Genomic DNA, 24,765 nt, shown 5'->3' on the forward strand with positions numbered 1-24,765 from the left:
GTAACTTTTCTCCTCTGACGTAAGTAGTTTTGCGGTCAGTTCAGTACCATCAGTGTTTCACAGTAATTAAAATAGAGACAGTAATAAATGTATGTTATAGTTTTCACCTGGGGTTGGTTGCTCTTTAGATGCCCAGGTTTATATCTAGTCTCCAGACTATAAGGGGGTTTTGGGAGATATCAGGGTGATGTTTGTTTGTTCGTTACAAATCCTATAGAATTGGAACTTCATTATGTCAGGCCATTTGATGATGTCAGGATGTTGTCCTCATCTTTGCTAATCAAGCCCAATTCTTTAACACATTCTTGAGAATTAAATACTGTCATCTGGATTTGTCCATGTTATTTGTTGTTTGTAAAAGAGCTAAGCAAGGCTTTCTTTCTCCTCCCACATGTGAATTTGGCATCTATTTGTAAGTGGGGGTTTATTCACCTCAGAGGTGGGAGGTGGTGAAAGAAATAACCCAAAACAGCCTCTCATGCTTCAACCAGCACAACAATTGGCTGGATTCTGGGGACCCATGCCAAATGTACACACACAAATGCATGGTGTCTAGGAAGCCAGCAGAACTTGAGCTTCACCAGCTCAGCAAAAAGGAATGGGAGAGAAGAGGTGTCATTTGTAAAAACGAGCAGCTTCAGCCCACAGAGCTCAGGAGTGATGAGAGAGCTGGCTGTGAGAGAGTTCTGCATCCACTCAGAGGCTGGGGGAAGCTGCTGGTTGTTGGAAGGAGAGAGGAAGGATGATGGATGGATGGATCCAGGCACACCAGCCTCTTTGGGAATATCATGGTGTAGGTGCTCTTGGCAGCCATTTCCAGGCACACAAACAAGGTGATTGGAAATGGCCAACATGGATTTACCAAAAGACAAGTTATGCCTGATTGCCTTCTGTGGTGAAACTCCAAGATTTTGGATGAGATTTACACTGACTCAGTCTGGAGAAGAGAAGGCTTAGAGGAAACCCAATAGCAGATGGTCAATACCAATAAAGTTGTCAGAAAAATGGAGCTAGGCACGTTCTGTAGAGGTGTGTAGCAGGAAATTGTGATAGCTTGAAGCATGGGAAGATGCAGCTTGTTATAAGGAAAAAGGTATTTTATGATGAAGATAATTATTAGGATGTCTTAGCCAGTGATGTTGTGAAATCCCCATCTTCAGAGTTTTTCAAGATCTCACTGGACAGGGATCTGAACAATCTGGTTTGAATTCAGTGTTGATCTTGCTTTCAGCAGGAGGTTAAGCTAGTTGACCTCCAGAGGTTCCTTCCAACCTGAGTGATTGTGTGATTTTGTGATTTAATACTTTGGTCACAAACTGAGAAAAATAAATAGCCTACTCCCAGTCACTAAAGTTATAAGTCCAGTCCAGGGGATATTCCCCAGGCTGAATTATTTGGAATATTTTACTCCAATCTGGCCTACCTCATTGCCAATTAAGGGCAGGGTCAGGAATGCCTGAACCAAAAATCTGATTAATGCAGTATTTGAAACGGTAAACTTGTCAAAATATCAGTTACTGTAAACTTAAATAATTGTTGTATGGAATATAACATTTTTGGTGGTTTTCAGTGTATCTGCCATGTAAGAATAGGAGCTTGTACTATGAAAACTATCCATGTTCAGTGTGAGGTTTTACAGGAAGCAAAATAGAGTTGTTCAGCTGCATTAAAAGTTCCCTAAGATACACTGGAAGTGTAAAGGACTTCTTATAAAATCTGTGTATCTGTGATTTGGATACCTTTTTCTAGCCTGTGGGAGATGCTTTCTTCCAGCTGGAATTTTTCTGAGGTTAGGCAAAAATCCCTTTCTTGCAGAATTCATAGCAGTATCTTAAAATAAGGAAGCAGTAGTTAGTTTTCCTCTTTTCTTTATGTACTTCTTTGTTTTCCCTGGTAAAAGTGTAACTTCTATCTCTTTGGATTTTTTCCCCCTTCATGCCTAGACTATTTTTGACTTTTTCAGGAAGTACAACAAAAAAACCAACAAATTAATCTTGAAGTTGACAGCTTGATAGCAGTTCTCTGATGGAGGAGAATTTTGGGAGTTCAGTTGCAGATGATATTCACGTTCTGGTTTGGACAGTATAGTCTAACTGATGAGCATCTGATTTTATTTCATATCCCTCTTTTCTCTGCAACCACACAGTCAAGAGAAGCTTTTCATGCAGATCGTCAGCTAAGAAAGAATTAAAAGGCTGTATTGTCATCTTCAGTGCCTGTATTTCTTGGTATTTACTTTATCCCAAACTCTTTGATTTGATGCTCAATTTCCCAAGCTGATGGTTATTTTATTTATTTTGATCTAAATTCTTGTCAATTTTCTTATGAAACAAATACAGCAAGTTGATGCAAAAATGGATACTTGTGTCTCTGGTTGTCGCGTGAATTCTCTGAGTTTTGTTCAGCTTGCACATCGTCACTTGTCTTCTGGAAAGCAACAAACAAAAATGTGTTTGTAACCCAGAATGAGCATGGCAACAATTTGTGTTGAGGCTGCTTTGCTTATACTTTGATGGGAAAAGAGCTGTTGTTCAGCTAGTTTTCATATAGTATGTCGGCTTTGGAATGCTCTTAGTGTTCCACAATATATTTACAAATCAGAAAATGAATTAAGATGAAAAGATGAGACAAGTACATCACTATTGTTTGCTCCCAGAGTTTTAACTAAAGAGGCAGACAAAGAAAATGGTTTACATACTGAAAATGGAAAGGATATTCAAATGTAAAGATGTAACTTATCTTTCTGCTGATTTTTTGCTAAGTATGATTGTTGATGTTATAATGAAACTTATTTTCTAAACTTCAAAAATAAGGAAGAAAACAATTAGGTTTTTTATTACATTGGAAAAATTTCAAAGATATGGTGATCTCACAGCTTGACATAAAATTATTAGAGTATTTATACATAATGACGCTATGAGTTCTTTTTTTATATCTTCTAGAAGTAAGTCTTGGAAAGTTTTTACTCATGCTGAAGTGAAATTTATTCCTGCATGCTTTTGAAGCCACTTACTGAGTGTCAAGTTTCTTTGTAGATGTCTTGGGTTTTTAAACATCCATGAAAAGACTGAAGGTATCCTCAAGGAATGTGCTGTGAACATCATTATGTGTTATGAATGGTACAACTCTATGAAAATTCAATATACATTCTTTCAATTGGTTATATTTCTGAAGCATATTTTAGTTACTTCTCAAAGGTTAACAGAGCTGCAGATGGAACTGTTACCAATTTTTGGTGCATAAGGTATCTCTAGTTAAAGTTTTGTTGATAGAAATTGTGGGTTTGATTACTATTAGTTTTGACATTTGACATTTCATATGTTTGAAACTGGTAATAAAAGATTGTATCCAGAATAAATTGTATTGTAGTGAGCTGTATGCAGTGGTTCCTTTGGAAGGGCTCACCTATGGTATGCTGTGATAAATATGCAGCACACCACGGTTGTTTGCTTTGTAAGATCTTTTTTAGTGCTTTCTGTGGAAAAGTTTTCAGAAAAACCAAATGTATTTTTTTCATACATATCTATATGTATCATGAAGTGTACTATAGTAAAGAAATACTGATATATTTTGATCAGTAATTATAATTATTTAATTATAATTAAAATTATGATATTATAATACAGTAAATAAATACAGATTTTTTTAATACCTGCACTGTGTAAAGTTGTGTTGGGTGTTAAAACTGGTGTCAGTATCAGTAGCCATCGATGACAGCTGGCGCACTTTTCCAAATTAATATTTTGTTCTTTGTGGAAAATGGTGGAATTTGATTTGATCTGAACACTGATGCTTTTGAGACAAGAGACATAAAAATATCCTAATGAAGCTGAGTGTTCCTTTTATGCTTACTGTGTTGTTTAATTAAAATGTTCTCTTCTTGTCATCTTCCCTGGCACTGTTCTCCTGCTCACTCCTCCCTCCTTCCTTGCTTCCTCTTGCTATCCTGTCCCACCATTTAGATTATGTGGGGAAGTAGGAAAGCATCCAGGACATAAATTGCCCTGGCACATTTGTAGCTTCATCTCAAAGAACTATCTGTGTAATATTTTAAGAACCTCAAGGCAGCCAGAGAAGGCTTCCTGAGCCAAGTGTAGGTGCTATTTACCATATCACGCAGCTTTGGTAGTAAAATGTGCTTTCATACTAACAACACTTTAGCTTTAGCACTTATTTTTATTGTTTAGTGTCCTCTTCAGTGGAGGATCTCTGTATGCACATCCTGTAGGGAAGAAGAAAGAGCAGATATGTTCTTCACAAAATATTAATGTCTTAAATGTGACAGGGTAGAGATCCTTGTCATACCCCCCAAATACTCAGAGTGTGGTGTGGGAACTGTAATTCTGTTTCAGTGTGGGGCATGTGCAGGCCCTTCCATACTATTTCCTTTGCATAGTTTTTCACATTTAATCAGTCACAATATTCCCAGCAGGCTGCTCTGTTCACACTCACTCAGCTTTGGCTCAACTCATTTCTAACTCAGCAGGAAATGTCCTCACCACCACGATGTTAGGCACTTGCTTGTGAAAGTTTATTTGCTACCTCACTTCATTTTTCACCTCAGAGTCTTCCATTGTTATGCTTGAGGTACAAATTATGTTTACTTGTATGAAATAAATCAGTGTATCCTTGCTTCCTGTGGTGAGCTTAAGGCTGTGTATAATGTGGGGGTTTTGGTTATCTTGGAATATCTGAAATCTTTCTCTCCTCCCTGAATTTTTCCTTATCTTTAGGTTCTTAGCTGTATCTTTCACTAGGATGTTGATGATAGGACCAATGTGGAAATACTTGATTTGCTGGAGACCTGGAGATGCTCCCGTGTCTTACTTCTGTAGATCTCACATTCTCATTTCACATGAACAGAAATAGTGACCAACCTCTATTTTATACACAATAGCACACTCTAGTGTGTGTATTAATTAGCCATTATGGACTGATTCTCATCATGTTTACCTCAGTTTCTCATTGGTTTTCATCATGTTTACCTCAATTTCTCCTTTGCATTCAGTATTACTGCTATTTTTTCTCTGCACTTGAGTGAATTGAAGGAAATATTTATATCTTCAAATAAGAACTTAACAGAACCATTATGATGCTAAATGTTAAAATCCAAGATGATTTAAAACAACTACATCTTGCCATTTGAGCTGATACAAGAACAGACCCTGAAGAACAGGGAGAGAGGGAATGTTTTTTATCTTCTTACTAATTGATGATTGGAAAAAGTGGTGCTTCTCACTGATGAGGGGGAAATGCTGGTGAAAATCCAATGAGGGTTCGCATTGCAGCCTTAGCAAACTATTAGGTAAAGGAAAAAATGCTAGAATGTTTTTCTCCAGTTTCCTTTTACATAACTGTGCAGAAAATAAAAAGTGAACAATGTAGCTTCTTCTGAAAAATCTATTTAAAATTTCTTCTGCAAGAAGACTTTCCCTGAAATCTTAAGAGTAAAACAAATGATAAAAGAGGAGCCACATAATAAATAAGAAAAATGTGCATTTCTAAGGAAACTCAATCTGATACTACTTTATCTCAACATTTTTATTGGTCGGGGCAGTAAATAACATTTACTAAGAAGGTGATTTCGAAGTCCTACCATCCACAGGTATACTAAAAAACATAGAAAGTTGTGAAAAAAAACCCCTAAAAAATTGAAGAACCATGTAGAACCATCTGTGTTCTATGAAGTAAAATTAAGAAATAAAAATAAGTTTAATAGTGGGACCTCCTTATAGATATATACATATATATATGTATATAGATATATACATATATATTCATGTACATTATATATATAATATCTAAAGGATCAATCTGTGTGCATTTCTTTATGAAAGATATAAAAACATGAAAATAATTGGTATTTATTTATTTATTCTCCTGAATTAAAATTGTTATGTCATGTGCCTAATGTTTTCTCTATTTTTGTACAGGAAAAGCATAAGCAGGAATTAGAAGACATGAAAAAAGCTGGACATGAAGCCTTAACTATTATTGTTGAAGAATTCAAGGTAAATGAGCTGCCAAGCTAACACAATTTCCAAATGGTGTTATTGTAGTAATGAACAGGATGAGTGCCTGCAGTGCACAATTATTAGTATTTCTTGTGCTGATTGCTTGACTTCTCCCACTGTCTGTTCTGTTGCTTTCAATTTAGATTGTTTGGTCTGAAATTTTGCATGACCTGTTTTCCCAGCCTGCACTTTGGAAAACTTCAGATAGAGTTGGTTAGCCATTTTCAGTAAGGAAACTTAAAACCAGAACAAACCCCAAATTCTCAGGCAGTTGTGGTAAACTTTGGGTTGGATTGTTTATCACAAATCTGCGTTTTGGACCTCTTCAGTCTCCAGAGCTGCACTTGCAGGCAAGCAGCATCACAGAGCAGTTCAGCAGGTTTTGATCCACACAGCACTGAGGGAGGGAATTGTGGATGAAATAAAGCTGAATCTGTAGTTCTTCTTTCATGCTGTTTTGGTTCCTGTCAGCTTGTAAAATGAAAGAACTGGATGTTGCCATGGAGCATAAATCTGTGTCTTTTGTTCTGTTGTGGAAACTGTTGGGTAAGAAACTCACAAGGGGCAAAAACTGAGTCAAGTTAGGAGGAGAAGGTAAAGCTAAGAATTCTAATTAGACTTTAAACTGATAATAGGAAACAGAAATTAAGGCTGGTTTTGAAAATGAAAAGGGAAACTTAAGACCTGGTAGGCAACTGTGAGCTGAGAACACAAATCTGACAATGTTGTTAGTGAAGGGGAATATCAGATTTTAACTGTTTGTTAGCAGCAATTTGTAACCAAAGAATGATCTGGCCTGGAGGGCAGGAAGATGAAGTTGGGGGCTTGGCAGTGCTGTGTTAGGGATTGACTTGATGATTTTAGCAATGATTTCCAATATTCATGATTTTGTGGTAATAAAGCCTTTTAATAATCTTGCTAGTAACTGTTAGTAGTGTTCTAACTAATTAACTGTTAGTGTTCTAACTAATATTGAAGTTGGCTCTCTGTGGAAATATATTTGTCTCCATCAATATGACTTATAGTAATTTCATTCTGAACCTATCCAGAAAAAATGGTTCAAACGTTTCCATTCCTGAGAAAACTTAAACATGGCCACTGGTGGTGTCCCACTTCTCCAGTGGGAGAATTTTGCTCCTCTTCCCTTAATTCTTTGACGACCCCTTTACCTTAGAAGCTCTCAAAAGGGAATCTTATTTGGAGTGTGCACCTTTGGATGTGCCACTTCAATGGCAGCAATTTTAGTTTCTGTTGTGTTCTAGATACGTGTAAAATGTCTGTCTATTCTGTGTGGACTTATATTTGAAAACTCTTATGAGCTTTTGGTAATTGCTGCCCTTACATTTCCTTCTTTTTAGTTCTGAAAATATAGGTAAATTGTGAAATACAACAATTTTATGGTGTTGAATGAAAGTTTTGAATGTTTTTGAGGTGTAATTTTTTACCATTTTAATGGATTTGTGTCAACTAAAGGAAAGCTCTGCATGGGTTATATTTGCCTTTTAAAGGAATAATTTCTTCCTGTATAGTTGGGTAAAGGGATACATTTATGAGCCATAATAATTTTTGAGAGCTGTTTTACCAGTCAGCAGCAGCTGGGTAGATCAGACATGCCCTCTGGAAAATAAGATTTATGTTTATCAGTTTCAGTGATTTGGCACAAAATAGTAGGGAATTAATTGAACCCTGTGTTTCTAAACTATGTTTATATTTAGTGTATTATTTCTCATAGAATGTTTATATTCAAGTTACATAAAGTCACGCTTTAATACCATGGAACCATGACATGAATATGCCTCATACAAATCTTCCTGCTGCATCATGTGGTTAGTTGAACACTCTGATGAGAAATAATATCAGATATGCCAAGCTCTGAGTAAATTACTGCAATCAGCCCTGTCTGCAAACATGAGGTGACTTATTCATCAGGGTTTTTAAAAAAACCCAAGCATTTTTTGGTTGGTTGTTTAATACCTTTCTTGTAATACTTTGCTATGTACTTTAAATAAAAAAGTAACACTGTATCATCAGTGGAGATAAAATCTGTTCTGTAGTTTTGTTTGAGAAAATTATCTCATGGATTCTTTTAAAATGTTAATTCATTGTTCATATTTCAATATGAAACAGGGCTAAGATCTGTTTTTTCTTAAGTAAGCGAGTCAAATGTGGTTTTGTAATTATAAAAGTAGTATCTTACATTCTTGGGTCTTTTTAATTGCTCAGATCCTTAGGAGTTAATTCTGTTTTTCAGATATGGTGACAATTAGATAACCAAATAATGGTTCCTAATGCAGCATTTTTTAGCAATGTAAATGAAATCTGACTAGTCATTTTAGTGAAAGACAGAATCGTGAGATTCATTAACTCTTTTAATTTACTCATGATTAGCCAGACTTAATTTTGTGCTGAAATATGTCTTCTTTAGAATTTAGACTGTGTTACTGTAATACGTATTGTTTATATGCAGAAGTAATTTCCATTTTCAGTAGGTTTTTGTAAGTGCTATCTAATTAATCCCCATGTTACCTTGAGTGTGGAAATTCACCAAAACAAGTCTATGGGTCATTTAAAAAGATGTGGGAAGGAAGATCTTGTTTGTGATGAAAACAAGCTTATTTTGCATTCCTGGGGATTTAATAAAGGGAACTGATGAGGGTTATTCCAATCAGGGGATTGCTCAGGCCCTAATTAGGTTGTGTTGCAGTCAGGAGTGTTGGAATTCTGACTAATCCTCTCTGAAACCAGTCAATTATAATTCTGTGGTGCTGCTCCAAGCAGAGCCACAGCACAACTTAAAAGGCCCAACATCGTTGGGTTGTTTGAGGATAGCTTGTGAAAAATATGAGCAGTTCATCCCTAGCCCCGGGAAATAATCCCCAGAATGCCTCAAACCCCAAATCCTCAGGTATTGAAACCTTGAGTGGAACAACAGTGGAAGAAAGTTGACTGGCTTGTCTTTTCTGTGTTCCTGGCACAGGTGAGTGTTATTGTTGGTAGATTTGTGAATGTGCCTTCCTCTTGGTTGACAGAGGAAAAGAGAGTTGCCATTTTGGTAACCAGAAAAACAGAGTTTTCTTTCATTCAGAGCTAAGTCTACTCCTTCCAGATGTGCTGCTGCAGACCTCTGTTGTGTTTGATGTATCTTCCTGTACTTCCAAATGGCTTACAATTCCTTCTAGTTCCTTTCCTGTATTTTGAGGATTTATTTGTTGTGGAAGGGACAGTATTTCTCCACATGGATCTTTTACTAGTGTGGTATCCCTGGGCAGAACAGGTACTCAAGTTTGAGGACAAACCCCCTCAATTCCTACTCCTGACTGGTCCTTAACATGGCAGCAGTGCTGAAAACACAGCTTATACAAGAAGCCAAAAATTTAATGACCTGTTTTCAACGACCTGGATATACCAAAACCCTTAGAATTAAATTCAGTTATCTTTGGAATGTTCAGTTGTCGAATGTGTTTGGAAATCCATTAATAGAGACCATTTGTAGCACAAACTCTCAAAAGCTTTGGCCATTGTTTAGCATCTCACATTCTAATCTTCCTTACAACAAATAAGCCATCCACAACACAGTCACAAAATTTGTATTAAAAACCACAGGAAAGCAAATTAAAAATTAACTCAGTGCTCTGTGTAGGCCAAGTTTCCCCTTCTCATGTTTACCTAATTTTGTTTAATTTCTGTCTTTCATGTCATTGTTGTTTTAAACTTTTATCCCTGGTAATTAACCACGGTAAAGAAAAGTAAATGTAGATCTTGGAAGTTTTGCTTGTGGGATCACATCACATCTGAAGATATTTACCCCAAGCAACATAAGAATTTCTCCTGTGCTTGTTTAGTCAAGCTTTTGTTCTGAAATTGTCACAGTTCTGTAAATAGATGAGTTAATAGTTTTGATCTGTTTTATTTCTCATCCTATAAAGTATCCTCTAATGTAAGCTTTAAAGAATATAAGGTTACAGGCAGGTGTATTTATTTTGATGGGTTTTATTTCCTTAGATTATTTAATGCAATTAATAGTGTTCTAAAAGAAAATCTGCATGAATCAGATGTGCGTTCCCTTTATAGAAATGAACTTAAAGGTGCAAAGTTCTTCCCAGCCCTTGCTGCAGTAAGAGTTTTGTCCACCAGTTTTCAGTTTAAGGTGATGAGATTTTTTCAGATTTTCAGAATGTAAGAACAGACAGATTTTCAAAGCATGGAATATGTGGGGGCCATCAGATTTTCTTTCAAAAATATTTGTGCCAATAATACACCTCTGAACTGAAAGGTTACCCTCTAATAAACAAAGGAAATTTTAAAGGATTTCATTACAAAAGAAGTTAATCTAGAATCAGGATATCTTTTTTTAGACATAGTTTATCCCTAGTGAGGGAAAGCTCTGAAATGTGGCCAGTTCTCAGCTCTTTTAAACATCAGCTTAGCTTATTAAGTTTCCAAGTTGACATCCTGGCTCAGAAAAGCCTGACACATGAATAAAAGGAAAAATCCAAAATTGTTGCAAGGGCTTGTATTTCACTTCCAACTTCTATGCTTGTTCATGTGCAAGTCACACTAGAATTCAAGTGAGCCTAGAATATAAAACAACATTGTTTTTTCTCATGGAGAGTATTTTCTCATTTTTCTCTGGTGGCTGGAAAAGGAGAGATTCCTTGGGATTTTACAGTATAAGAGTACTTCTTTACAACAGTGATGCTACTGTGGAAGTCTCTCTAGAGAATTCCAGTTAAAGCAAGGTGCAATCAAGTCTCATACTTTCAGAGATCTGGCTATTAAAATATTTTATCATTGATTAAATGGCCTTTACCTTTTGAAAGCAATTATAAAAATTGCAAGGAGTCTCTCCCTCCCCTTCTAGTAAGGATGAATTTTGTAAGTGCTTCTAACTATAGAATAATAAATAGAGTGTTAAATATTATAAAAATTGGAAGGTTAATAGAAGATTAAGAGTGAGTTTGCAGTTTGTGTCTGGTAGGAGTCTGTGGGAACATTGTTTTGTGGAAAATAAATCCTTTGCCCTCACATACCATTAAAACTGAGCTATCTAGATAAATCCAGCATAGTATTCAAACTATAAGTTGTTGATCCTTACTGGTATGAATTCAACCACAAGCAGTTGAATATGGTTGTGGATACTCAACAAATATCCACAAATATTCAACAAATAAAAAATTAAATTTTTTATATCACTGCAGAAAATACTTCTTCTAAATAGTTTTATTTGTATAATCTCTGTCTTAGCTAATAGCTGAATTAAAACCCAACTAGTCAAATACTGCATTTTATTGAGTTAATGCATCTTTTCCATGGGTTAGGAAAGAATTTGCATTGTGTCCTCTGCTCTGTCGTTCAGCAATTGGTTAATTGCATTTCACTCTTAAATTAAGTAGCAGCAATTTATTAAATGGTGGAGACAGGATGCTGAATTAGATTAATCATTGTCTAATGCTATAAAGCATAAAAAATTCCAAAGCAAAGCACTATTGCTGTATTTAATGCAATTCACCAAGCAGTGTGGTAACTTCTCATTAGTAACTTTTATTTTTAAAGATGACTTGTTTTGGTCATCCTGACTCAGCAATTTTGAAGTAAAGAAGTGGTTTTATGTACTGACTTCCATTTAGCTAGTTAAACAAGCCAATGATGCTTGAGCAGGATATTCTTTTGGGTTATCTGTGGCTTTTAAGGAATATTCTAAAACATAACCCAGCAATTTGTGCACCATTATTTGTATTTCATACTGATGTTACATATGAGTTTAACATTTACACACAATACTATGTATCTGTATGTGGGAAGCCTGTGTTTTGCATGTGTTAGAATTGCTTTTAATTTTTTTTTTTTTCAAAAGAGATAGGAGAGGATAATAACCTCTGCTTTGTTTTTCCTGTTGCCATTATTCTGACTAGCTTTTTCCTGTAGTAAAAAGAGTTGAAAGAAAGGGGTTTGGTAATTTGTTACTCTTGGGGAATTCGGGAAGAATTGGGATAATGGTCCTATTTTGGCTATTTAATTCAAGAGGGTTTCTCATAAATTCTAGCTTCTGGCCTAACAATACATTCTGTCTGGGCAAGTAGCTGTGGTTTCTATTGCCAGTGGAATGAAGACATTATGCACTAGGGCTGTGCAAGTAGGTTCGTATTAAAAATAGGCTGGAGTGTCCACTTTTAGCAAAACTGTAGTTGCTGCACTTTTGCCTTTTTAAGTATGAGGAGAAATTTTAGAGATAATCTGGTGCTCAGTGCATAACACACTGTAGAAATACAGGATGAAGTGTTGTGATCATTTGCGGTTTTAAGCTTTTCTTCTCATATTGGGCACAGCGCAGTTTTTCAGTCCCAGGTGTGTGTGCAGGAATGCTGTTCTCCAGGATTCCCAGTGCACAGGTAGTGTGCTGTCAGTTCCAGGACTAAATACTCTGACCAGTGATCATGGATCTTATGATGATATTTGAGTTTACTTTCAGCTCAAGGTCTTCTAAAATTATTTCAATGTATGAAACTTATGGCTAAGGTTAGTTCTTTATCTGAGCTCAAACAGGGATTCAGACTAATTTACTTAGTTTAAGAATGCTTTATTCAGTCATTTAGATGTGTGAAGATTTTTATAATGGTTTGAGGAAATAATGTTTTTTTCTTTGATTTTTATAATGCATCACATATCAAACTGAAATGAAGGCTCTATAGAGAATTTAAGGGGCTTCACTCTATTTGTTCTGTAAGAAGCCACCATGATGTTTTTGTTATTGAAGGAAAAGCAGTGTCAATTCTCTGACAGTGTTTTTGGGTTAGTAGAGGGATCAGAAAGTGGGGAAGAAGCCAAGGTTGGATGGGGCTCTGGGCCACCTGGTCTGGTGGAAGCTGTCCCTGCCTGTAGCAGGGAGTTCTGATCTTTAAAGTCCCTTCCAACCCTTAAAATCCTATGATCCTTTGATTCTGTGACGATCCTTCCCCATCCATGTCTGGGAAGTTCATTGCACAATACATAGAAGGAAAAATGAATTAACAAGAGCGCTCATATTGAAATCCTACCCTTGAGTTCACACAACAGGTGCCATAGGCTTCATTGTGCTGTAACCTCACTTGAAATTATTCCATTGAAAGGAAAGTGTTTCAAGAATGCCAGCTTGGTATTAGGTCATTGGCTGTAGATCTATGGAATGTCAGCCCAGCAGTATAATTAATAAATCCTCCTTAAATAATTAAGGAAGAAAGTGGTATTTCAGCAGTGATAAGAGTGTTTGCCCAGGATAGCAATTAATCAAAAGACTTTTGATGTCATTGTTGTTGTAACTACAAGATTAGAGATAATGATCATCAAGCAGCCAAATGTGTGTTTCAGTTTAGCAAATGAGCTAATTGGTAAATGATAAAAAAAAAATTGATTAGTAATTGATTATCTTGAAATTTGCCAGAGATTTGGATGGGTATTGCACATCTATGCTGTATTTACCATTGAGAAACCTGTAGTACTGTGCTACATAGAGAGATTTTTCTCTCTTTCTCCTCACTTGGCCAACTAGTGGAACAGTCAGATACAGCATCAACCCTGTGGTACTATTTAAACTGTGTTATAATAATGAGTATGACAGAAAAGGAAGACTTTTGTTTCCAAATGTGGAATTTTATGTATTTTCCAAAGAAAAATAGTAATAATAGGTTAATTAAAAAAAAAATTAACAGCCTCTACATGCCATCCAATGAATAATATTTATTTCATTGAAAACTGAATGTTCTTTATACCATTTAATAGGATTTTAGCAGTTGCCAGTGAAGGCTGCACAGCAAAGTGCATAAGGTGACTCAACCCTTGGCATGAGCAAGATCTGTCTGAGAAATGCCATGGCAGCCTGATGACCATTCTGTGACTGTGTTCCCTAAGAACAGAATTATTTTGTTTTCTTTTGCACTGGTTACATGAAAAATTCCTTGCTACAATAATTTAGGCAAAAGAAAGAACCCAAACCCCAAGGTCCAGGCTTAATTTTTTGCCAGTGATATGTGGCTGTTCTAATTCAGGCAGAGTTCAAAGATTCATGTCCAGAGGTTACACTTCTTTGAGAGTTCAGTTTTTCTGAGTGCTCAAATTTAATGAATGAAAGAATTTAATTTAGTAAGAAATAAATTGTCGTTTTTGAAAGTAAACTTACAGTTTACTAAATACCTTGCAAACACCAGTAAATGTATTCTTATACTTTGATTAAGCACAAATTTTAACCTTTTTAATCACTGAGCTTGTGCTGAGAACTGCTACCCTGGTACAGCATTACTGAAGAACAGCGATTTTGGCATAAGAGCATAGTTAGTGAAAAATTTGGAAAGGTAATTGAAAAATTGTTAGAAGATTTTATCTTTTTTATACATTCTTGGGGTTTTTTTTTAAGTATTCAAAATTTTATTTGATGTGTGTGTTATGTTCCATGAAGTAAATGTATCTCTAAAATAAAGACTGTTTGAAAGATGGGGATTTTTTTTCTTTGTCTGCATTTGGGCCAAAGGTCTGTTTTCTGTAAAAGTCGTGTCTGTTTTAACTTACCCAGTCATTTTACTATTTCAGTATATTGATTACTAGTCAAGAATAGTTTGGTACACTGTGTATAAATAGCCCTATGAATATTTGGAAAGTGGCCAGAAGACTTTATACTACCAGGGATATAGGCTTGAATCACGTGAGCCAGGTAAATGTTTAGCTGCCATCATTGCTTAGGGAAACCTGAGCATAATTCTCCAAATGATAAATTGGTTTCTTCATGTATCTTCAAGTTTTCTTTTTTCCATTTCTGCATTCTGGAGGTTTTGCAGGGCTGAGTTGCGCGCGCGTGAGTTGAGGCGTGTGCACAAACGCGCGCTCGCACACTCACAGCTCCTGCTCCCATCAGCTGCCTGTTACTGCCCTGGTGCTTTGACTTTCCACACTTCGGCTTCCACTGCCTCACATTCAAGTGTGAACATCCTGGGGGGGCATTCTTTCATGTTTTATGTTGCTCAGAATTTCCATCTGCTTTTACTTGACTTGTGGTTGTGAAGATCATGCTTGGCCCATGGGATCTTACACAGTGCCGAGAGGATGTGGAGTTTTGTCAGCCAGGGAAATATGTCTGGCTTTTTCTTTTTTTTCTTTTTTTTTTTTTTTTTTCTTCTCTTCAGCAGCTTTCATATGCTCCTCTTCTTGTGTGGTCCCACTAAACTGAGTATATTTAACAGAAATACTCTGCCTCTCTCTATCTTCTGTGTGCTGCTGTCTTTTAGGCAGACTGTATAAGAAATTTGAGATACAAAAAATGTTAGTAATGACTGAAAACAAGGTAGTGTTACACAGAAAGATATTTTAATCATTGCACATTCCAAATTTGTAACAGCCTTCCACATTCTGGTTGTAGATAAGTCTTTGTGGATCTTCAGTTACCAATAAACATCCCAGTTATATATTTGCTGAGTATTTTGTGCCCTTTTTTTGCAGGCACTGCTACAATCTACAGTTCAGCAGCAAGAAGCAGCTATTGAAAAGCAGTATATATTAGCCATTGAAAAGCATTCTCACAAATGTCAGGAGCTCCTTGATGCTCAGGTATGGATGTGCACATGCAAGAATTTCCATGATTTTCTTTTAGTGTCAATTCTTTCCTGTTTGAAAAGAATATTAACACATATGATCCCCCCCAAAAATGATCCATCTCTCACCTTGTTTCCTCAGCATGCCACTATACACGAGTATTTAAAAATGCTATATAAATAGAGACTCTTCATCTGTTGGGATCAAAAATGTTCTATATTTACATATATAGAGCCTGCTTGGAACAGATTCAAGGAGTGTGTGTAGCACTGAGAAAAAGTCTAAGAGCAACTTAATACTTCTTAACAGCTGCCATTTTATGTGGTCTTGGAAAAACCATTCAATTATTTTTCATTTATGTAGATAAATGAAGGATTTCATTGTGTGGGATTTGTACAAATTTTTGGTCCAAATTTTGAGATGGTTCTTAGATGGCAGATGAAAACACATGTTGTCCAGACCTGCTTTTATTTCAAAGAAATCCTACCTAAAAATAAAAAAGCTATGAGTTATATAATATCCAGAAATATATACATATATGCATTAATGGCCTAAATTGGCTCATTTAGCATGACTGGAGTAAAAGCACACTGCACAGCAAGTATTTGAGATCAGAGCAATTAGAGATGAGTCTCTGAACAGTGTCAACCTGGTTTGTTATCAGTAAGATCTTGGTTTGACTGAAGTGCAGCTCTATAATCAAAATAATAATAGCCATGAGCATGAAAGTCTAAAAACCAAGAAGTTAATTTGTCAGTAGCCCCCTGGAGTCATTTATATTGCAACTAAGTTACCTTTTGAGTACTGTTAGCAACACTTCTGCAAAAAATACCAAAGATTACTTTTTAAAAATTTTCTTGCAGTATCTTAGTCCTAAATACATCAAAAGTCCCTTTGAAGGATTCCACTATTTCCAGAAGTGTTTTATGACCATTTGACTATGCTAACCATATCAATTAACACCTAGTGCAAATGTGTATTAAATACATAAGCATCTGTGTAAACAGTATAAAGGAAAGATGTCATAATGTGGAGAAATTGATTGTATCATGAGTGACTTTATTGCACAGAATTGCAGTTATTTAATGCTTGCTTTAAAGCTCTAAGAACAAGTAAACTTAATTAAAAAAAAATGTTTTGTGTTTTTGAAATGAACACATTGTTTGCTAACTTGATACCACTTTCTGAATGTTAAAAAGGAATGAACCTCATGAAATGCAGAAATTTCACAGGAAGATTTTTTGAGATTGTTCTTACAGACTGACCAATGACTTGCACCTGTGATCAGTGAGATTTGCATCAAAACCCCAAAAATGACACAGAAGTGTGGAAACATGCTGTAGAGGTTCAGATTTACCTGGGGAGAACCCAACAATGTAAAAAACTATTCTTGGTCATAGGATTGGGAGTGGTTATGACAAAACACAGTGCCCAGTTCACATCATGTCTGCATTTAACACCCCTTTGGATCCCAGAAAAAGTGTAAATTTTGTTCACTAATTTCCAAGTCATTTCTCATTCAATACGATCGAGGTTTTGCACTTCTCATTGTAATGTAACACTGGGATTTTGAAGCCTAATCAAATAGACAAGTGTGGGTGCTTGTGGTTGAGCTATCAGGTTTGATTAAATATGATTTATACTGGCAGATTTTATTCACTCATAAAACTTTGTTGAAAGATCTGAGAAATGGGCGGTATGTTTTTTTATTATTTTTGAACACACCTATTCTTAAATGTATGTTTTCATGTTTATTTTCACACTTCCTTTTCTTCAAATGATTTTATGTGCTAACAGTTGAGTTTGATGAAATTACTGCTGATATTTGTACACAGATTTCATTACTGTTTTATGTTATGGGATTGCATAACCACCTTTACATGGTGATCTGTGAGTGTTTGTATCACTGTAAAGAATTTTTTTGGTGCAGCAGTAATCGCACAGTGCAAGCATACACTCAACACAAAAATCGCTTTCTTTTTCTGTTCCCTTCTAATATTTGTGCCCTTACAAGCACCATTTTGACTTTAAAGTTTTAAGCTTGTGTAAAACTGTCAAACCACATAGTTTTTTGTGTTCCTTTGCCATTCCTTTTAAATTTTCTGCTGTTTTATTTATTTCTAGTTCCGCACAAACAGATTATCTCATGATAACTCCTTTGTCATGCCTTCTGCTTACTCTTGTTTCCCCCCTAAATTCCCATGCTCCTTCCTCACAAAAGTCTCTTTGAGATGGAGGAAACACTGTTTTTCTCTGTTTGTCTTTAACCTTTTGTTAAAGTTTATTGAAGTTTCTGATTTTGAGGCTTAATTATATCAGGTGGAGGTGCAGGTTAAAATCCTCTCCAGAGAGGTGCTGTCCTGCTGATAATCTTCAGTGTGCAAGGTTGTGTTTTCCAGGATGGGGAAAGAAGTGAACGACCTCATTGCATTGTCCTATCCCAGTTTCCAGCTGGGAAAATACCTGCAGCTGATATTTGATCATTATGTGTCAGGCTTGTCAGCAAACTGGCTCTCTGTAGGAAGCATCCTGGGTGATGATCTATGCTATGCTTGTCAGTTTTACTTTTCTAGAGTTTGAAAATATCAGAAAATACTATGTCAGTTCTTTACATGTTGGAAAAATCACAAATTCCATCCTCATCTTTTTCTGATACTGAAACCTTTGTTGCTTTCTGAAAATGAACATCAGCTGTGATCTTGTGGTTTTACTCATGTGCTGTGTGAAAATACATGGTGAAAAACATAATCAACAAATTTCTGAATAGCTTTTTTTAATACTCAGCAATTTGTCATACTATTCAGTGAAAGCTGATGGTGTTAAAATGTGTCTATAGCAAGGTATAGTTTTTTATTCTTCTTAAAGGAGTCAATGATATGTGTATCAAAATAAAATCTTGAACACCTAAAGCGGTTATTTTTTATGATGATTTTATGTGTCTGAAACATATTTTTAAATGCAGCAGCATTTAAGACAACTAGGGTTACCCCCATGTCTTTAATGCTTTTTCCACTCTATCATGATGTTGGCTGTGATTTGTACGATAAATAGTAGCTCAAAATCTCTTGCATGAAATCTTTTGACTCTTTGAGACTCACTCAGAGAAGTACTGGTTTACCTTCAATATGAAAACAACTGCTGAAAAGTCAGAATAAAAATTCCCTTGGCTGGAGCTCATCTTTTAAAGTTTATGATGCTTTCAAAAGCAGCATGTGGACAAGCAGGAAACTGGTGTGACAATAGCCACAAACTGCTGGAATGTGATAGGTATCTTATCTTCTCTGTATTTGGATGATTCATTTTGATGTGTTTTGCACAACCTTTTGTGAAAAGTACCACTATGTCTCCCAACAACTCCTAGAATGTAGAATGACAGTTCTTTTACAGCAATTGTTTGTATGCCAGAGAAAATGTTTGCTTCAATTGGAAAATTAATTTCACAGGTGATATAATTTTCTTTGATTCCAAATAATTGCTTTTATAACTACTCAAAATGTGCCTCATGTTTCTCTAATAATGCTTATTTTGTGAACTTTGATTATGTTTTTCTTCTCTTGAAAGAGGTTCTGTGTTTTTCCCATCTGATGGTAGTAATTGTGAATTTTTTTTTTAATGCCTGATCTTGGAGGGGCCATATGCAGACTAGATTCTGAGAGTCTTGTGAATATTTGCATTTTTAGGAGACATTGGCCAAATTTTTGCAGTGAGAGTAGTAATGCTAAAGACTTACAGACTGAAAATACCAACACTGCGGTGGGCATAACCTTTCTAGTTCAATAATTCCAACTATGATAGGTCTGGAAATTATTTAGATTATTTACCATGTCCCCTTCTTTGAGCATTTCCTCTCAATTCCCAGAAATCTTGTCATTTGCTGCTGTAGAAATATTTGTTTATTCATTCCCTTCAAAACCAAGTACTTCCAATCAGTCCTTCCTGTTACATTTTCATGTAATTCACCTTCACATAATTCATCTAGCTGTGTGTTTTCAGGTCTGCTGCTCTTTTGCCAAGAGTGAAGTTACACTTTCTCAGAACTTAAAGGGGCAAAAAACAAGGATTGATTAAAATGCTGTGGCAAATTTGAGAAATGTATTCCTGAATTCCAGACGCCTCCTTGATTTCCTTGTGTATAGAGGGAATCAAAATGAAAAGAGCAAGAATCAGCTTTTCCTGTGCTGGGATGGCATTTTGTTTGTTCCCTTGCTTGTTTTATTCCTAATTCTAGAATTTTTTCAGGATTTATCCTGCTTGAGCAGGGATGTGGGACCAGATGACCCACTGTGCTCCCTTCCAGCTTGACCCATTCTGAGATTCTGTACTTTCATTTAAAAATATGGCAACAGGCAGAACTGTTTGGTAGCTTTTTTTTTAAATATAAACCCTTACCAGAATTTACTAACCCAATTTCAATATACCCACTCTCACATGCCAGTTGGAGGTTGATTTTGCAGTCCCTTTGCACTGTTAATTCATCTATTTAGTGTCCCCACCAAAAATCTGATTTGGAAATTACATTTGCTTCCTTGAATTTATCAAGTGGCACTTGAAAGTAGCTCTTTAGAGTGATTTTTTTCTCTCTCTCTTTTGCTTATATAACTTGTTATCTTCAAACATTCACTACTTGTTAGGAATTTGCACCCTCGACTCTTGTTGATACTCTGAACAGCTAAGCAATACAGAATGGATTTTTCTCCTCACTTATTTTTATGTCAGCTGTAGTTGAAAAAAAAAATTGGGTTTGTTCTTTTTTGCTGTCTTTCATTATTGAATATTTCGCTCTTTACATTGGTCATGTTTTAGGAGTTCATTTCCTTTATTTCTTCCTGATAAATTGAGTGATTTGTGGAGAACTCATATGGGAAATGAATTAGATCAAAAAATAGAAGAAGTCATTGATACTTTTTTATTATTGTCACATTTTTATGAAGTTGCTTATCTCTGTATCCCCAGGAGCTTGAAGTGTGTTGGGTTTTTAATGATCTCTATTACAATGCATGCTTTCCAAGAAAAGTATTTTCATTATTAGATGTCTTTATATATCTTCCTACGTTATTTATAAAAATTATGAAGTACTTATGCAGCAAAATGTTTTAAACATAATTTCATCCTCTCAGTGGCTCAAATGGTGCAGTTTGTGCACTCACTGTATGCTGCTGAGTGGAACCCTGAGTACAAACCTATCTTAGCTATTTTATTACTGCTATTACACTCTATATTTACATTGTTTCAGCTTTTCTCATGTAACGATGTTTTGCTGTTTCCTGAGCTGTCTCTTGGAAAAGCTCTGCTGCTTTAGGAGACACTTGGACCTCAAACTGGCACAAAGATACAGCTCAACCATGCAGGCAGTAATAAGTTATAATTTGAGGAAGTGGAAATATGTACCAGATGTTGGAATTCTGCAGACAGATTTTCCACCTTGCACTGCCAAACACTTGAGATGCCACAGATAGTGAGGACAGGGTAAGAAACCATTTAAAATTACCAGTCCTTGTCATTTGATTTAGGCAGAGCTGAAGAAAAGGTGCAGTATAAAAGAAAATGCTGTTAAATGTAGACAGCCTTGTTTAAAGGAGCAGAAAACCATTGCTAGTATTTTAATAAGGTTGCCTTTTTCTCAGGATAATATTTTGAATAGGGTTTAGAAATGGGAATATTTTGATAACATTACAAAGTCATGATGTGTTTTTGTTACATCACCTTCCTCTCACATAGATAATAATGTTTCCCATGACCTGTGTTATTTCTTCCTACTGTTAGATCCCTTCATGGGAGACAGAAATAAAAGTAGAACTTAGTGAGTTAAGGTTTCTTTTAAAATAGGTGAACAGATTTGAAGTGTTGAATTCTTGAAAAGCCTCATCCAGTGTTTTATTTTCCATGTTGGAGAATGAAGTGCTGAAGCATTTACTAAATATTCCTGAAGATCATTTTCCCCAAGTCTTGAAGGAGCAGGATGGTTCTATGTCCATATATTATGAAGGTACAAAAAAGCCCCTGCAGTGTTGCAGATGACATTATTTTGTTTTTCTCTATTAAACAGTTAACTACAATGCAGTTTCATTAGCTTAAAAAATTCAGTGGATACTTGTTAAAAGGAAAACTGGTCTTTCACTGAGGTTGAATTAGACATATTACTGTCTTATACTGGTTTTGGTGATGATGGCATTAAAGTAAGTTTCCAAGTATCATTTCTTTAGTGTATGACAATTGTCTCCTCAGATGAAAGATCTGTGGAAGAGGGAAACACCAATAACTTCTTGTAGTGATACACCAATTAATGCAAGGACTCCTTTTCCTGTTTATTTTTAGGATATTTGATTGTTCTGTGATGTTCTTTGCTGTTTTATTTGTGGATTATTATCTAACTGACTACTTTTACATAAGCTATGAATAGCAGCTGACAAAATTAATTAATCCCTGCCAAATTTGGTGATCTTTGCATGATGATTTAGTCAATATTGAGAAGGAATCAATCTGCAGAATGGTAATGGTTCTGCAGATTCCATTACTATAGCAAAAAACCCCCATTTTTATTTATGGATTAAATCCTGAACACATTTAATTTTAAAGGAAACAGTACAGGACTCAGAAAGAAGCTATTTTTTAAAAAAGCATTCCAGTTCATGCAAGACACCCAATTATTTTTTTTATTTTATATTTGGAGTTTAGTATTAATAGGAATATACAAGGATTTATAACTGCACTAAGTTAGAATTAGTTATTGATAGCTTTAATGCATCATTTAAGCTGTAAAGGAGCTCATCTCATGCATTATTTCATTCACCCCATAAGTTAGTGTAATATCTTCTGTGTAATCCTTCAAATTATGCTTACCTGAAAGAAAAATTTCACGATTCTTCAGAAATAAATTTAATATATAAAAATAACAAAAAAGACAGACTAGTTGCTATTGTGATTAAATCTGTTTACAATGTCTTCTCTGACTCACATTCCAGGAAAAAAAAAGAAAGATTTTTTTTTTTATTTCTTTTTTACAGGAATCAAGAAAAACCACAGGACCTCTGTATTTATATTTGAATCTACATCAAACGATTTTCATTTGGAACCATTGCCTAGAGAACTTCTTGCAGGGAGGAAAACATTATAACCTATTTTTGAATGCCTTTTGTTTTAAGCTGATTTTCACAAGACTCTTCTTGACCCTCTCATGCTACTTTCCAGAGGGTAGGGAAGAAATACTAGTATTTCTCTCCACTGTGGAATACCACGTCTCAGAAAAGTTTGGGGGTTTTCTTCTATTTGTTTTGGAAATCTCTTTCCTATGTTTTACTGGGCCATCATGTCATGAGACAAGTTGCTCCTCAGAATTTTTACAACTCAGAATTTTGCACTCTTAACCCTAAACTCCCTGTGTAAGGAATAAAAGAAGGTAAATTATAGCTTTGTTGGGAAGAAGTGAGAGTGCTGGGCAATGGAAACCAGGTAAAGTGATGGATTGAAGAGCTGCAGTATTTGTTGTGCCTAAGCTAAAGGTTTTTTAGATCTCTCTGGGTATCTCTATGTGGTGTTCAACTCTCTGCTGTGCCTACAGATAACACACACAGTGTGAATGTGCAGCCTAGGAAAGTTTGAAAACTGGGTGAAAACTTCCCTGGTGCTCCAAAGGGCAGCTTTCAGTGACATTTATTTTTGTCCCTCACTGATTCATACACTACATTTCCAGTTCTGTAGTCATCACTTTTTATAAGTGTCCATCTTTGCTCTCCATTCCAGAAACTTGGTAAGATATATTTCTTTATTAACAATTGGATAATTAGATTCAAAGTTCCAGCATATTTACATTGGTTTTTACCTTTTTTCTGCTTCTTAGGTCATTGATTAATAAAAAAAGTATCACCTAGACTTCTGTTTAAAAACTTCATGGACCTTTGCAGGGGTTAATTGCTTTTTTCCAAATTTAAGGCTTCCTTTGCAAATCACCATCCTAACTTTCACAGGAAACCTGGGAGACACTTGGTTACTTTTCACAGGACTATTGGGTCTGATGAACTCATTATCCTCCTTACAGGAGACAGATCACTCTGCCTTGAAAGCTTTTATTAGGTTTACTGTTTGAAGCATGGGCAGTGTGCTCTTGACAGGTACAATTACCAGGAGAAAGTGGCCTCCCCATTGCTTGGGAATTGGAGTTCAGGGTATAAATAGCTCAGAGTGAAGTCTCAAATTTCTTCCACTATTCCTTTAATACTGTCTGAAGGAGAGGAACGTGTTGATAATTCTTACCTGTGGAAACTGCAAATGCTGAATGAGATTGATTCAACTCCCACCCTTTGTCTGGCTTTAATTCATGGTGTAGAAAGGGAGGGTTTGTGTCATAAAGCTGCTTAGCTGTAGCCATTTAACTCAAGAGATCTTTAATTCTGCAGTGGTCTATTGTTCAGAGGCCTTTACCATAGCAGAACAAGAAACTACAAGCAAATAAATGAACCTAAAACTCCTTGTAATCCCCTGTTAACTAAAAATACAAGGGCACTTGAAAGCTCTCAAACATGGATGTGCTGAAGTGAAACTCTTACCTTCTGTTAGTTTTTAACCTTCAAGCCTCTTTAATAAATTTGTCTGAAAGACCAACTGAGGAAGCACTGATTGTATGTAAAGTTCACTGTGAGTATTTGGTACCAGACTCCAAAGTCATTCTGCATGTCTAGAAATTCAGTGTACCAAATGCTTTTAATAATTTCTACTTAAAAGGGTGTGTGGATGATTTTAAAATCTGAAATACAAACCTAGCTGCCCGAACTAAAGAATAGTTCCAAAAGGCTTAGAATAGCTTGTGATGCTGATCCATTGAAACTAACAGCTTGGAATTCTGTTGAATCAATTGTTAATAACTTTCTTTGAATTACTTTTTTTTCTTTATGTTTTTGCCAAAGTCTGTCTGAACAGTCATTATACAGAAAGAACTAAAACTTTTTTGTTGACAGAAGCCTTTACTATCCATAACTTCCAATATTTCCTGCTCAAGTGATATGCATAACCAAGACCCCTGAATATGCCTTTGAAAGATCTGTGCTTCTGAAATAAGGGATTCAGATGCATTTGGGTACATTCTTATCTAAAAGATGGATTAATAATACCACCAGTAATTCCACATAATTTTAATAAGCACATCTTTCCAGGAAATTCCATTCTTCTGTATGAGGACTAACACTGCTGTGGGGCAAAGTAC

The 24,765-nt window shown here is 35.7% G+C and overlaps 1 protein-coding gene across 2 annotated transcripts in view; it reads left to right on the plus strand.

Moving 5' to 3' along the window:
- CCDC91 (coiled-coil domain containing 91) overlaps window positions 1-24,765 on the plus strand; it is a 112,576-nt gene that overhangs the window by 44,468 nt on the left and 43,343 nt on the right. For both annotated transcript variants that reach the window (XM_058023525.1, XM_058023524.1), the window contains exons 7-8: window positions 5,934-6,011; window positions 15,477-15,584. In XM_058023525.1, coding sequence (XP_057879508.1) covers window positions 5,934-6,011; window positions 15,477-15,584 — 186 coding nt within the window. The remainder of the gene's footprint in view (window positions 1-5,933; window positions 6,012-15,476; window positions 15,585-24,765) is intronic.

Source organism: Melospiza georgiana, chromosome 4 (assembly GCF_028018845.1).
Source record: "Melospiza georgiana isolate bMelGeo1 chromosome 4, bMelGeo1.pri, whole genome shotgun sequence".
Lineage (NCBI taxonomy): Eukaryota > Metazoa > Chordata > Aves > Passeriformes > Passerellidae > Melospiza > Melospiza georgiana.